The sequence below is a fragment of the Triturus cristatus genome, chromosome 11 (genome assembly GCF_964204655.1).
Source record: "Triturus cristatus chromosome 11, aTriCri1.1, whole genome shotgun sequence".
Classification (NCBI taxonomy): domain Eukaryota; kingdom Metazoa; phylum Chordata; class Amphibia; order Caudata; family Salamandridae; genus Triturus; species Triturus cristatus.
The window spans coordinates 625,200,218-625,214,518 of NC_140594.1; the positions used below are offsets into that span (position 1 = coordinate 625,200,218).

Below are 14,301 nucleotides of genomic sequence, written 5' to 3' on the forward strand. Positions count from 1 at the left end.
TCAATGAGGCACAACCAGGATTTAAGATAGTTTGTTCAGTGGGTTTAACTGGGTCCCTGTAGCAGGCCCTCACTCAATCGTGGTCTGCCTGAATTTGTGACTTTGTACTAGTCGTGCACAACCAGATATCCCATGTTGGCGCTTTGTGCTTTTCTGCGCTATTTTACCTTAACACTCGAAAATTCTCTATGTCCGGTTTCCCTGGTTGGATTTTTTTCATTTTTATCCTATTTTAAGTATTAATAAATTCTCTATTTTTCTAAACCTGGTGTGGGATCTTTTTGTGTGGTGTTTTCACTGTTTTACTGTTTAAAGTGTTGCTCAAATACTCTACACATTGCCTTCAAGTTAAGCATGACTGCTCCATGCCAAGCTATCAGAGTATGAGCACAGGTTAATTTGGGGTTCGCTTGTGCATTTCCCTGACTAGGATAGTGGTTGCTGCATGCCCAGGGTTCACACCCCAATCAAAAACCCAATTTGTAACAATCTTCATATAGAGTCTGAGGAAGGGATATAGGAAACGTCTTAGGATTGCAATTTGTTTAATTCAAATTTCTTATATATAATCAGTTTAAATTCAGTAGTTTGTACTTGCATTCTACCCAAATTCCTGATCATGTATCCAGTAGGGAGGTGAGAGCTCTACATATGCCTAAAATGACTGTGTCTTGTCCTCAACCCTAACCTATCTTGGACCCTTTTGCTCCCAGTCCTACCCTCCTCTACTACCATGTGTATTTTTTTTAATTATAATGAATGACTTTTAAAATGTTTATAAGCTTCATGCCCATTCAATCCAATAATTTTTCAAGTAAATTAGTTTTAGAACTAATTGATTTATAATAATTGAAATTCTTGCTATGTGATTCAAACTAACCATTTTTTACTCTTGGGTTGAACCCCACAATCTGGCCATGATGTGTCAGCTTTGTACTACTGCAGCACCTCAATGACCTAGAGGCCTCCCTTTTTTAAATCAGAAAACTTAAACCACACTTGCCACCGTATGAAAAGCACAGTGTTCATGGACTGTGCAGCAGCGTCTATGAGGTTCCTGGATATCAGCAGCTTTTGCGCAGCAACTTTTTTCTTGCTTACTATATAAACGTATGTTCTTGTTGGTTATCATTGGAGAATCTATTTGGGGGATAGGTGGACATAGCAAACAAATTCGTACCATGAAATTAGACCTTAGCTTGGAAAGATCAACTTGGCGTTAGACCACCAGTTGATATATATTCTTCTTTTGATTCCTGAGATGTTTAGCCTCCTTGCTCTTATGGGACAAAGAGCCTTTCTCCATCACACCACAGGCTGGGCATAGGGCTTTCCAGTTGCAAAGACAGTGTGGTCCTTCAGAGCCTTGTATAATTCCCCAGATCCTTGGAAAACCACATGCATGAGTACTGCTTGATGGCCTGGAGCTCAAAAGGCAGATAATGATTTGTTGTGCAAGTTGAAGTGGTCACTATCGAAGAAATGATCTTGTTCTTTGATGGAACACTTTATGTTTCAGTGGACAGCATCAGGAATGCTTTTGATAGGACTGAATCCTTGTAGAGGAAAACGTTTCTGGGTTATTGGTACTGGCATCATTAGTATCCAAATCTGTATGTGGCTCCACCTGCCCCTGCTTTCTGCATTAAGGCAGACTGTGATTCAGGCCTGCTTCGTTAGCTCTCAGGTTCGCTCTGGAGAGACCAGGGCTGAGGCAAGAACTGATATAGGAAGGGGTGCCAGAAACACCAAGACGGGTGCAAAAGAGCTGGGACAATGGTAAACAGAGCAAGTACTAATGCTGCAAAAAAACGGTGAGAAACCATAGAACTTATAAAACAAATTCTAGGCATACCATAAAGTTGTATTTTGCAGAGGTCGAACCAAAGGAGTCCCCTATATAGGGGGTGGGAGACCTGCGATATATGGACAGAAGATGCCAATGATGTTCTGGGAAAATACGGCCCTAACTTATTGGTAAGGCCGAATAATACTTTTGTCGAAGAGGAAGGCAAGATAATATAGTACCCCCTCTGTGAAAGCAGGTCACAGACTGATGTCACCATCTATCAGAACTGCACAGGAAAGTGAGATGAGCTTGGATACTGAAGGCCTCAATTGCCTCCTCCTGCACTTCATCCCAAGGTGCTCATGTATTTGTGAGTTGAGAGGTGACACTGGGACCATAGGAGAATGTGCCCTTTTTCACTCCTTCTTGTGAGGAGAATAGCAAACATGACTTCCTTCTACCTTAGGTAGGTGAGATTCAACCACTGAGAAGGAGGAGGAGGTGTCTTTTTTGGCCGTGTTGGTTGGAAGTGAGCCCTCGGATGAAGGCCAGCTTGATTCCAAGCATTCCTCGTCTCCTGGATTTAGACTTGGTTACCTGTGCCACACGCAGGAAGGGAGGAGTGCTTACTTTCTTGGGCAAGTTTAGCAGTGTCACTCACTCTGAAGGAGAGTCAGGCCCAATGCAAGGCTACAAAGGAGTCTCTAGATTAGCTGAAGATCTGGTTCACAAAGGGACTTTGGCCTCCTCGCAGCTAACATCCCTTAACATGAGCTTGACAAGTCGATCTAGAAAGCAAGTGACTGGGTGACAGATGGTGTGCAAGTCAGTATTTTCACCCTTATGGGCAGTGTTTAATTTGTAAAAAACAATAAGCTTCGGGGGCCTCGTCAGGAGGCCACCACAGCTTGCACAACTTATTGCCACTGCCCGCGCTGCCAATGACAGTACCTACACAACTACTGACCATCACACTGCTACAAGTGTGACATTTCGGACTGTTCGAGGCCCCTAAAGCTATAAGAATGGCTTGGGCAGCTGGTATTTAGTTGTTTTATAATGTACATTGAATTAATAAACAACTGTTGTTCTGCTCATGTTTTAATTGCACAAACAGCACCACCATGTGGCAGCTGTCATAAGTACTGGTGCCAAGCACCGGAAACCACTGGCTCAAATAAAGCACTACTTATGGGGGTTATGAGCTCTCTTTCCATTTAGCCAGTGAGCATAATCTACATGTAAGAGAAAAAGACCCTTCGATAGGTCTCAGCAACTGGAAACTACTTACTGGCACTTTGTATCTGGCTGCAACCACAAGAGTTGCAGCAGGCTGTTCCAAAGAAGAAGAAAAGAGAAACATATTAAAGAAAATCCAAAAAAGAAGGTGTAACGTGGTCCTGTGTTACAAACTCACTGTGCAGGATAGAAGCTACTTCCTGTGCATGCCGTGGAAGTAGAAAAAGTCAAAACAGTATGTGTTATGACGGAGAAGTACTCTGCATGGTAATGGGCGTGCACCCCTGGCCTGAGTGCCCGACTGTACTGATATCTGGATCCCTAATACTGATCTTTGTTGCTATAGGCAAACACAGATTATGTGTGTGCACCATGACATAGGTCTGTCTCATGGATTGCTGTCTTGTTGGAACAGACCCCCAACATAAACTTTAAAGAATCAGACTCTAAATCATAGTCTCCCTGTTGGGTAAGGGGACACCAACCAGGGAAATCAAGGCAACCTGCCCTAGAGCCTAAAGCACCAGTGTATGTCTGCTTTCAAAGATCAGTCTGCCCTGTGACGAAGAGGAGAGCGTTGGAGGGACCAAGGCCCAGTGAGTGGCCCTGTCAAGTGGGCTCCCTTTGCAAGGTGTGATGAGATGGCTGCACACCGTTCCAGTCATTGTGTAAGTGCAGCATGAAGTCAGTGACCTTCGTATGCCAGATGAGGGCGTTTGTGAATTGAGCCGTGTGCATCGCTGCACCAAATGGGATGGAGTCCATGTATAGAGGAAATTGGCAACACCGTATGCTAGGAGGGGAAACTGTGGGAAGACTGCCATATGGTAAGGTTTTCAACATACATTTTGCCTCTGACACCATTGATTACAACATTTGCTTTATCAGCTAGTCTGTTTAATGACTGCGATCTGCAAAACAATTTTTGTTTATCAACTTTTTGGTTCGATGAACACTACTCGTTAGACCAACACTTATTAAATACAACAGACAGTGACATATATATTTACATTTGTACAGTGACTTCAAAATTGTGACAAAATATACATGACAAAATAATATATACCATATAGGCTATCGAATAGATCTGTTTTACATTACCATAGTTCATTGTCCGAAACTGTTTAAATTTGTGAAACTTTGAGCAGTTGGCTCCTATAGTTATAGCTGATATTGCGGTCCTGAGCAGAGTCGGGTACTTATATCTATAAATAATTTAAACAAAGATGCAAGTTGTGGTCTTTCTGTGCATTTGCGTTTGCTTGTGTAGAGGAGCTGGTTCTCGCTTAGTCTTCTACATAAGGTGTTTTGCGATCTCTGCTTGTGTGCCAACGCGTTTCGACCTGTGAAGGTGGGGACCTATGTAATGTTTATGAGGTCGTCTTCAGGGCAGGTGTGTAGATGGAATCGGACTTCTGTTCGCTCACTCCGAGATGAGGTGGCTTGTCTTCTATGTGATGCCTTATTCCGTGTACTGCCACATGGTGGAAAATGACCTGTTTTATATTTGTCTCGTTGATCTCTTAGAGGAAATCCCAAAGCATCGAAGAAGCGGATCAAAACACGCACAATTTTAAAAGAAAGAAATCAACGAGACAAATAAAAAACAGGTCATTTTCCACCATATGGCAGTACACGGAATAAGGCATCACATAGAAGACAAGCCACCTCATCTCGGAGTGAGCGAACAGAAGTCCGATTCCATCTACACACCTGCCCTGAAGACGACCTCATAAACATTACATAGGTCCCCACCTTCACAGGTCGAAACGCGTTGGCACACAAGCAGAGATCGCGAACACCTTATGTAGAAGACTAAGCGAGAACCAGCTCCTCTACACAAGCAAACGCAAATGCACAGAAAGACCACAACTTGCATCTTTGTTTAAATTATTTATAGATATAAGTACCCGACTCTGCTCAGGACCGCAATATCAGCTATAACTATAGGAGCCAACTGCTCAAAGTTTCACAAATTTAAACAGTTTCGGACAATGAACTATGGTAATGTAAAACAGATCTATTCGATAGCCTATATGGTATATATTATTTTGTCATGTATATTTTGTCACAATTTTGAAGTCACTGTACAAATGTAAATATATATGTCACTGTCTGTTGTATTTAATAAGTGTTGGTCTAACGAGTAGTGTTCATCGAACCAAAAAGTTGATAAACAAAAATTGTTTTGCAGATCGCAGTCATTAAACAGACTAGCTGATAAAGCAAATGTTGTAATCAATGGTGTCAGAGGCAAAATGTATGTTGAAAACAGTTAGTCCAGATTCTAGCCTCTGTTACACCACATTGAATCTCCCCCCACTTTTTAACCGCCATATGGTAAGGGCCATAGCCCTTGTGCAGTAGTGGGCCACTGTCTATGACTTAATTTGGCCGATCGGGCTGGAACCCGTGTACCATGAGGATACAGTGACCCCATATGCCAGAGGGGTTCACCTGGACCAGCAAATTGTATGACCTGGTAGGAGTCCTCGCTGAGAGGAGGTAGGCTGCTGTGGGACCCTGCACATCTGCACAGGATGAAGGATTCACACCAGGGTTTTCGTACCACCCCCATTGCAGGAGGAACCAGAGACTTCCCTGCAAAGAGGAGCTGCTGAGAACCCCCAGTCACTGCGGAAGCATGACCGCGCGTGAGGACTCTGTGACCACTGAGTGCAAGCCACCTGGGCCACATGCAGCAAACTCACTTGAATCAGTTGCTGTTCCAGTGCCTGCGGAAGGGGTGCGCTCAGGAACTCTGGCTGCTCCGATCCTGCGAGGTGCGAATATGGCTGATTTTGGGCCAGTCGGCCGTGGGGAAACTTGCTGCTAATTAGCCCTGCTGCGCTAGAACACTGTTAACTTTAAAAATAGTCTCAGTGGTCTCTTGAGATTCGTTCTACTAGTGGGGCTTACCCTGGAAGTTGCTTATAGTCAATGGGGAATAACAACTACCGCTAGAATAAAGAAGGAGAGGGATGCAGGGACCACCTAACAAAACACTAGAGCACTAACCTCAGGGAGCTGTGCAGTTGGTTGTGAATGTTGTAGTTTTTACTTTGTGTTGATAGCAGTAGAAATAAAATACTTCTCTTTTTCCATAAAAGTGAGTATTTGGCTGACAATGATTTATTGCTGCTGCCTGCTTTTGTGTTGTGAGCATGTGCTCACTTACATGTATCCACACCTCACCCTTTGGGAGTCTTGGACTACTCGGCCACGCTATTCCTGAGAGTGAAGTCCTAAAGGGGTACTTGGCCTAGTTGCAATGAAGCCAAAGTAGGTCGGGCCCCAGAACATCAGGAGTAAAAGGCCTCAACCCCCACGTTTGGGCCCAGTAACCCCTGCTTGCCCGTGGCCCTCTGAAGGTTGTTCTGACTGTGTGCTCCTTGCACTGGAATGGTGAAGGAGCCCACAGATTATAAATAGATTCTAAATATGACTGTGCCGTGATGTAGGATTATGTATATAATTCTATCACATGCGGCGCATCACATAGAATAAAAATCAAAATGATTCAGCACTTAAAACTATTTACACTACTGCAAACCACTGGTTATCACTCACAGTGGCGAGTTCCATGATTAGGATTCAATAAGGAGGGTGATGGCCAGCTTGGAAACTAGATGGGTTCGATATTCTAAGCCTGCATGGTGACTCATCCAAAATAAGCAAGGAAAACTAAAATATGACTGTAAGACAATGGCTTTTTGTAGGTTCACCCCCACTTTTGCCCCTACTCTTTGACTATTAGGCAGTGGTGTAATGACCTGAAATGCACCAATACCTGTTGTCCAGGCCTAGTGCTTGTGCTCCGACCCTTAAAATGATAAATGTGGGGGGCGTGGCCAGGATGGCATCTGTGGCGGACATGTAATCCAGACTCCGCATTGGGCCCGATAAGTTTCCTGCATTTATCTGCCCACATCCAAGTAATCCATGACTTCCTGTGCCATCTGTCGGGAGTACGTGGCCGGAGTGCACGGCTGACCACTTTTTTACCTTTGGTTCTTGAGGTGGCGTACAAGGCTGTGCCGAAAACCTGGGTTCGACCACGGTACTGGAGTTGGGATCCCCCAGGGCGTTCCTGCTGAGAAGGCTGTTCTGGAATTGCCCAGGCCTGGACACCGTCTGTAGCGGGGGACACTCCATTGACTTCAATATCGGTTCTGCATAAGGATTTGATAATGGACTGGAGACTGCTAAAATTGACATGCAACTGTCACCCTGGACCTGTTTGGTCCTTGTGAATGGCTCTGTATCTGAGTTGGCCCGTCCAAGAGTGCCTAGATAGCCGTTATCAACTTTCTTTTTGTGGCTAACCCTAAATTGATATTGTGATCAAATACAATGATTTATTGCATTGAGTGAGAAAGCATTGATTTATTGTTTCTTCTAAAATTCATATCTCCAGATATCTCTGGTGGAGCTTTATCATTGAGGTGTCTATTTAAAGATAAAAAAACAACCTCCTTTTATAAATTTGGGTCGGATTTTCTTTTGTCCTGTTTTTTCTTATTTACTGTTTTGGTAATTCTCGATATGTTCTTTTGATAAAGTCTGACTGTTCTATGCCACAGCTACCCCATACTGAGCTAAGGTTTAACAAACCAACCTAACTGGACCTTATATAGAAGTGTGTCTTTATTAGACTGTGAGGTCACACAACCACACATATAATAATCCATGTGTTTTACAATTACCAAAAGTACTGGCATTGAATTATGAGAAAGGGTTGGGTACCAGAGTGGGTACTTTATCAGATGTCAAATGCCTGCAAAAGATGTGGATGTCCCTCTCTCTCACCATGCAGGGTGCACGGTGAAGAGAAAATGGTGCAGTCACAGACTCATTCCCTGTATGGAGTTTTGGAGATTAGGGATTTTGCAGTGAGGCACTCAGCAAGAAAAACGAGTGGGAAGGAAAAAAGAGAGGTGTGGTGGCTGCAGTATGTGCTGCTGGCTGGGACAGAAGCTGACTCTGAGCTGTGCCAGCAATGTTAAAACAGCTCTCAAGAGAGTAGTAAAAGGGGTTTAGGAAGCAGGCAAATAGCCAGTCATGGAAAAGAGAAAGTTCACATTTACTGGTGAGCCAGGCTACCTGGAAGTGAGTCATTGGGAGCTTGGACGTCTAGTCACCAAAATGCCAGATGTAGTGGAGGAAACATCACAAACCATTTGACCTTAATGACATTACAGGAATTGTCATCAAATGGCCTTTGACCATGAATCTTCTCAGAAAGTCATGACCTTAACCCTGATAACATCATAATAATTGATAGCACTGAGGTTCCAAGGTAACTGCATGATCAATATAGCAACACAGACAAATGTGTAACTTGGATACCACCTATATTACAGTCCTGATACCATCTTTGATGGTGTTGTGGCATAATACTGCCCTGAATTGTAGCTAATGAGCAAGGTGAGTGAGCTACAACTCTTATAGCGAGGCTTAAGTTCTCCTTTTATAGATAATTGTGAAAAGAAGAGTCCAAACAGTGCATTTTAAAACACAGTTTTCACAAATATTTTCTATAACGCTATATACTTGGAAGGGATACTCATTAAATATTCAAATCCTTTTGTGATGTGACAAGCCAATGAAATCTGACCCTCCCCAGGAGTTGATCCCATGTTTTTTTAAATGTACAATGGGTGCCCACATAAGTTAAAAAATACCTGCATTGTGCCTGGGTTGGTGTTGTGTCATTGGTGCCCCTGCATGCTATGGGTACCACTTTATGTCAAAAATTACATAGAGCATGCCATTGTTTTGTTTCTTGACAGGAAGCATCCTTGAAATGCAGCCGCGGCCCGTGGAGGGTGTTCGCAATTTGCGATGCAGGGCGCGCTACGAAATTCGTTTTATTTATTTAATTGTTTAATTACCTCCAATTATCCATATTCCGGTTTTTAGTACCCCCCACGCTGCCCCTCCCCCGCCCCGCCTTTCCGCCCCACGGAACTCCCTCCACGGGCCGCGGCTGTTGAAATGACAGGGGCCCGAGCAGCCTTGAGTAGTACCGCCACTCAGGCTAGATTCCAGGAAGTAATTTGCAGATGGTTTGTTGGCACTGTTTTCAGCAACACGATTCACAGCCCCGTGGGTTTAACAACAGCAAAAGCCACTAATGATATATAGCCTCGTTGCAGCGTTTCCCTTTGTATAAAGAATATAAAATACTCCACACCTTACATAAAGTGAAGCTTCTGTAGAAAAGAGATTTCTTTTATAAGAAAGATATAAAACACCTTGCAGTAGGATTATTTCAGACAATAAACAGAATGAGGTTCACATACACTAAAGCACGTATGGTAGTAGTAATACAAATTGTTATAAAATTTGAAATACAATGTTACAATATAATAAAAGATAAAACATAGTTTAAACAAATAAAAGATACAGAACAACAACAGCAACATGGAGTTGAAAAGGCTCCCTTGAGCTAACAAGCTGACGAGTTCTGGTTGATGCACCTGCGCCCCGCGAGTGGTACTGAGACCTGAGAAGACTTTGGGCAACATCTCCAGCACCCCCCAAAAAGTGTTGCTCTTTACTGAAGAAGGACAATTATCCTGAAACACGTGTCCAGAGATATACCGCACTGGCTGCACCAAAAAGGGTGAAAAACTGAAGCCTGACACCAAAGAATGTGTTATCATGCACTGCATTTATTATGATGCATCGGGGCATACTGAGTGCTGGAGTGTGAGGCAGTGTGTGCCCACTCCCCTCCTAGCAACATGGAGTAGACTGACCTATCATCTAGAAGTAAAAAATTGGTCAATCGCGGTCCATTCCATTTCAATTAAAACATATCTATCAGGATTAACTAGAATCATAAAAGCACTCAAACAAGTACATATTAAACACTTGTACATGTGGGGATGCTCTTGCTTGATGAACCGTGAGCCCCTCGCATACAGCTAACTTCTGATTTACAGAAAGGGATTTACAAAGAGTGAAGTATTTACATCCAGTGAAGCGCTAATATACAACGGGGTGTTTAGATGTATTGGTGCTCTTGCAGGGTGCCCCTCTTGATTACATTGAAGCTCTCTGATACTGTAAATCTCTGCCTTAACCCATTGTTCTTGCATAAAGTGAAGTTCTTAAATACAGTGGCATTGTTATACACAGCAACGCTCTCACATGTTCTGCCCCCTGCTATCGCTTACCTGTGGGGTGAAGTTGACGTTTGCCCCACGGTTCAGGAGCAGCTGAGCCACGGTGAGGTTTTCATAGTGGGCAGCGATGTGCAGTGGGGTAAACCCGGTCTGTAATTCAAAAACAGAAAGAACTTAGCAAAGAAACCAAGACACAAGTACTGAAGGAAATAGTGCCTTAGAGGGCTACCTAGCAATGCATGATCGCCCCCGGCATTGGGCCTCATTTATGAGCCCATTGCTGCACCAGTGCATCACTTATTTGTTCGCCAGGCAATGCAATGGGCTTGTCCATGCTTACAAGGCCACGGAAAGTCCCCCTGCATGACTGTTATTGGTTCTGTAAATATGGGCTCTTGTTCCTGTCATGCATTACTCTGTGTGAAAGGGGCTTTCCATGGGTGTTCCCACGCAACATCCATGGAACCTGGCACAATCCCAAATTTACAATGTTTTGTAAAGCTGGGAATGTGTCAGAATCCTACACCTCCTCAGGGAGGCGTAGGTGTGCCGCACTGAGGAGAAAAGCTATTATTTTTCCTTGTTTTTTAGGTCTCGCCTGACCCAGCACATGCACTGTTCTGGCGAGACTTATTGAGAGAGCTCCAAAAAGTGCTACCAGGCCAGCCTAGAGCTACAGTGCATGTGTACGGGCGCGCGCGCCGCGCTTTACCGCGATTACTTTGATGCGATCACTTTCGCGGCTGCAAGGCTGCTTTGCATAGCCAATAGGTCTCACTTATGGGACCTTATAGGTATTTAGTTATGCAACTGTTGCATGGCTAAACACTTATAAGGTCCCAAAGGCAAGACCTATTGGCTATGCCAATGCTTGTTCCTCTTTCGATGAGTGCTGCAGAATACAGCACGCACAGAAAGAGGAAAATGCCATCAATGATTTTTCTTGTGCAGGAAGGTGTCCCTTTCTACACAAAAACAATTATCCCTGCAACGCAGGCACCTTTGCAACATGACACAAAGGTGTCTGCGTTGGTGCACAGCTGCTGTTAGTGCGCCAACGCAGGGGAGGACAGGAATGCGCAGTATCTTGTAAATACTGTGCATTCCTGCACTTTTATTTTGACACACGGCAGTGCAGGAGGAAGGCTTGCTGCGCTGCAGTGCGTCAAAATGTAATAAATGAGGCCCATTGAGTGCCCATCCTGCCTCCTCTCATTTCTGCATCATAAAATATGTTATAATCACAATCCTGTGGCTTTATAAACTCCACATGTGTACACGGGGACAGAGGAGGACCTCTTCTTCCCAGGTTAACTTTCTCTTGGTCTGGGAAGGCACTGGGAGAATCCCTCTGTAGAATCTATAAACATGGCTAGCAGCAGAACCAAAGCAGTTCTGTAGATTTAAGGGAAGTGACATTGTCGTGTTTTTCTGTAATGGCTCAAAAGACTCTGTTCTGCCAATTATATTAAATAGTTGTGGAGAATTCATTTCTAATGAGACGTGGAGGGCTGCATAAAGTCCTCATGGGAGGTGATCTGTTCTTCATAGAGCATATCTATATTTGAGTTCACTGCTCAAACACCACCTCTGATCAACAGCACTCCTCCACCCAAACTTACAATAAAACTCAATGGCACACGACCACTCCTTCACCTAAGGCATTGGAAAATCATATAGCATGCTATCTTTTTGCCCAGGTATGTTAGACCTTGTAAACACTGGTATTTCTGTGCCCCTTCCACCCTGCACTCATGTTACATTTGAACCAGTGCCCGGAAATGAAAGGGCCAATGACCTTTGGTCAAATCACTCAGTCACTCAAATGTGCCCTGCCTCACTGTCCAATGAGGCATCAGTTCTGGGGTCCACCAAGGACATTGTGGTCTTTAAGTGTTACTGATTGCTTTTGACAAGTAGACTGCGCACAGTGGTGACTATGATCCTGGGACCATGGATCTCCACACACTCGTGATATAGTATCAGTCTTACACGCGAGATGTCCGTACACATAGGTAGATTCAACCTGATCCAAGACAGAGGAAAATCCAGCCCTGTATCCGAGATCACATTCCACACACAAACAGGTCTATCTGTCTCACTCCCCCACAGATGGCATGGCCTCCTCCAGGACACATCAGATCCAGTCCTGGAACCACCCTTGCTGGGTAATCTTCTCGCGAGGCGCACCTTAGAGAGGACGTCTGCATTGGGGTCGTTCTGCAGGAGCACTGCCGCTGTTCGCGTGTCGTCATTGCGGGCCGCTATGTGCAGGGCAGGCAGGCGCACCTTCCCCTTGGTGCCGTAGTTAATCAGATGGGCAACAACGTTTTCGTGGCCTTGCTGCAATGCAACTGCCAACGGTGTGAAGCCATCCTGAGGGAGGAAACAGAAAGAGCATGGGCATTAAAAGAGCAGAAACAGGATTACAGGGGAGAGAGAAAAGCAGAAAAGGTAGTGGGAAAAGTAAATTGGAGCTAGTAAGATGGGAGAGACAGAGAGAACATGAACTAGTGACAGTGAGAGAAAGCGAAAGAAGATTGTAGAGTGAGAGTAGAAAATAAAGAAATGGAAATATATAGGTGAAACAGAAGGTGGAAAGAAAAAGAAATAGAAAACACAATAGGGACGAAAAAGCACAGATATAGAGACGGAACAAAAAAGGAGTCATTGGTGAATTAGATTATGAGGACAGAAAATAAAAGAATAAGGGGTAAGAGAAAATGCAAAGGTGACAGCTAAGAGGACAGAAGAAAGAAGAAAGTAGGAGAAAACAAGAGAAGAAAGAAAGTGTAGACAGGGTAAGATGAGATCACATAGGTTGAGACTGGAAAGAGGAGACAGGAAAGGGAATACGGGTAAACTTTGACATAGGAAAAAGAGGAGACGGAAAAGATGTAACAAGGGATGTTTGAGACAGGAAGGAAGAGATGCGGGAAGGAATAGACAGAAAAAAAGAAGTCAGAAAAGAGTGGGAAGGGGAAGGAGTAGAAAAAAGAAGTAGAGAGCAGGAACACAAGGTGACCAGAAGAAGAGAAGCCAGGAAAATAATGTTTTCAGCAGAAGAGGAGACAAGCGAAACAGCAAACAGGAAGGAGGCAGATAAAGGAGGCAACATTATGAGGAATGGAGTTTACAGGTGAAAGAGACAGGAAGAATGTTGATACAAGTTCCTATGGAAGACCTAAACTTTTATGGTTAGGGCTTTTCTCTTGTGAGAAATAGTCCTGTTGTTGCTCAGAATGGCAGCTCCCATCAAAAGAATAAAAGTTTGCCACTTTGATAATCAGTGCACTTAGGGCCTTATTTAGAATTTGACAGGTCAGGGGCACCGCTGTAAATTTGTGGTGCTCCCGCCCACCAAATTTGAGGTTCCCCATCTCTTTTTAGGGATGAGGGAAGTGCCCAGCTTCCATTGGCAGAGCCTCGGGTGACTCTACCAGTAAAATCCTGTGGCCTGGTAGGCTATTCGCCTAGGGGCCATCAGGTCACAGTTAGGTTTGTCCTGCCCTATTAAAGAGCAGGGCGACTGTCACATTTCCCCGTCCCACATCCACTATAAAAGGGATTGAGTCCATTTTTTTTCATTTACAAAACATAAACTTCTGTTTTGGGAGGGTCTCCAAAAAGGGTTGACTGGCCTCAACCAGGGTCTAAACGACCTCTTACACTCCTGCGATGTATCTCAGTATCTATGACAATACTAGTTCCCATGTGGGAATGGAGTGCTTGTGCATATTTTTAATAGAATTTTTTAGTACATGAAAATTTCAAGCTGCACTCCTGTAGCATGTGGGACAAGTCAGAATTTGCGTGTCCTTGGGGCAGATTTTTCCCGTAATCCACCACTCTCATCTTGGAGCGACAATGGGAAACAGTCTTACTGCTAATTTCCCAACGCTGAAACCAACCATGCGCGACACCTGGACCCACAGAGCCCCGACTCACCTCTGTTGCCACGTTCAGATTAGCTCCATTCTCCAATAGGTATTTCACCACCTCCAGGTGATTTTCCTGGGCCGCCATGTACAGGGGTGTAAAGCCTTTCTGTAGGAGGGGATAGAGAGGGTTAGTGAATCTAAATGGAGCAAATCAACACCTTGCAAACGCACAGTCTCATGGGCTAGTAATCTTGCCTTT

At 44.2% G+C, this 14,301-nt stretch overlaps 1 protein-coding gene across 5 annotated transcripts in view; it reads right to left on the minus strand.

Moving 5' to 3' along the window:
• ANK1 (ankyrin 1) overlaps nucleotides 1-14,301 on the minus strand; it is an 826,509-nt gene that overhangs the window by 517,402 nt on the left and 294,806 nt on the right. For all 5 annotated transcript variants that reach the window (XM_085634053.1, XM_085634051.1, XM_085634052.1 and 2 more), the window contains exons 5-7: nucleotides 14,110-14,208; nucleotides 12,352-12,537; nucleotides 10,213-10,311 (exon numbers count right to left, since the gene is read on the minus strand). In XM_085634053.1, the coding sequence (XP_085490179.1) occupies nucleotides 10,213-10,311; nucleotides 12,352-12,537; nucleotides 14,110-14,208 (384 nt within the window). The remainder of the gene's footprint in view (nucleotides 1-10,212; nucleotides 10,312-12,351; nucleotides 12,538-14,109; nucleotides 14,209-14,301) is intronic.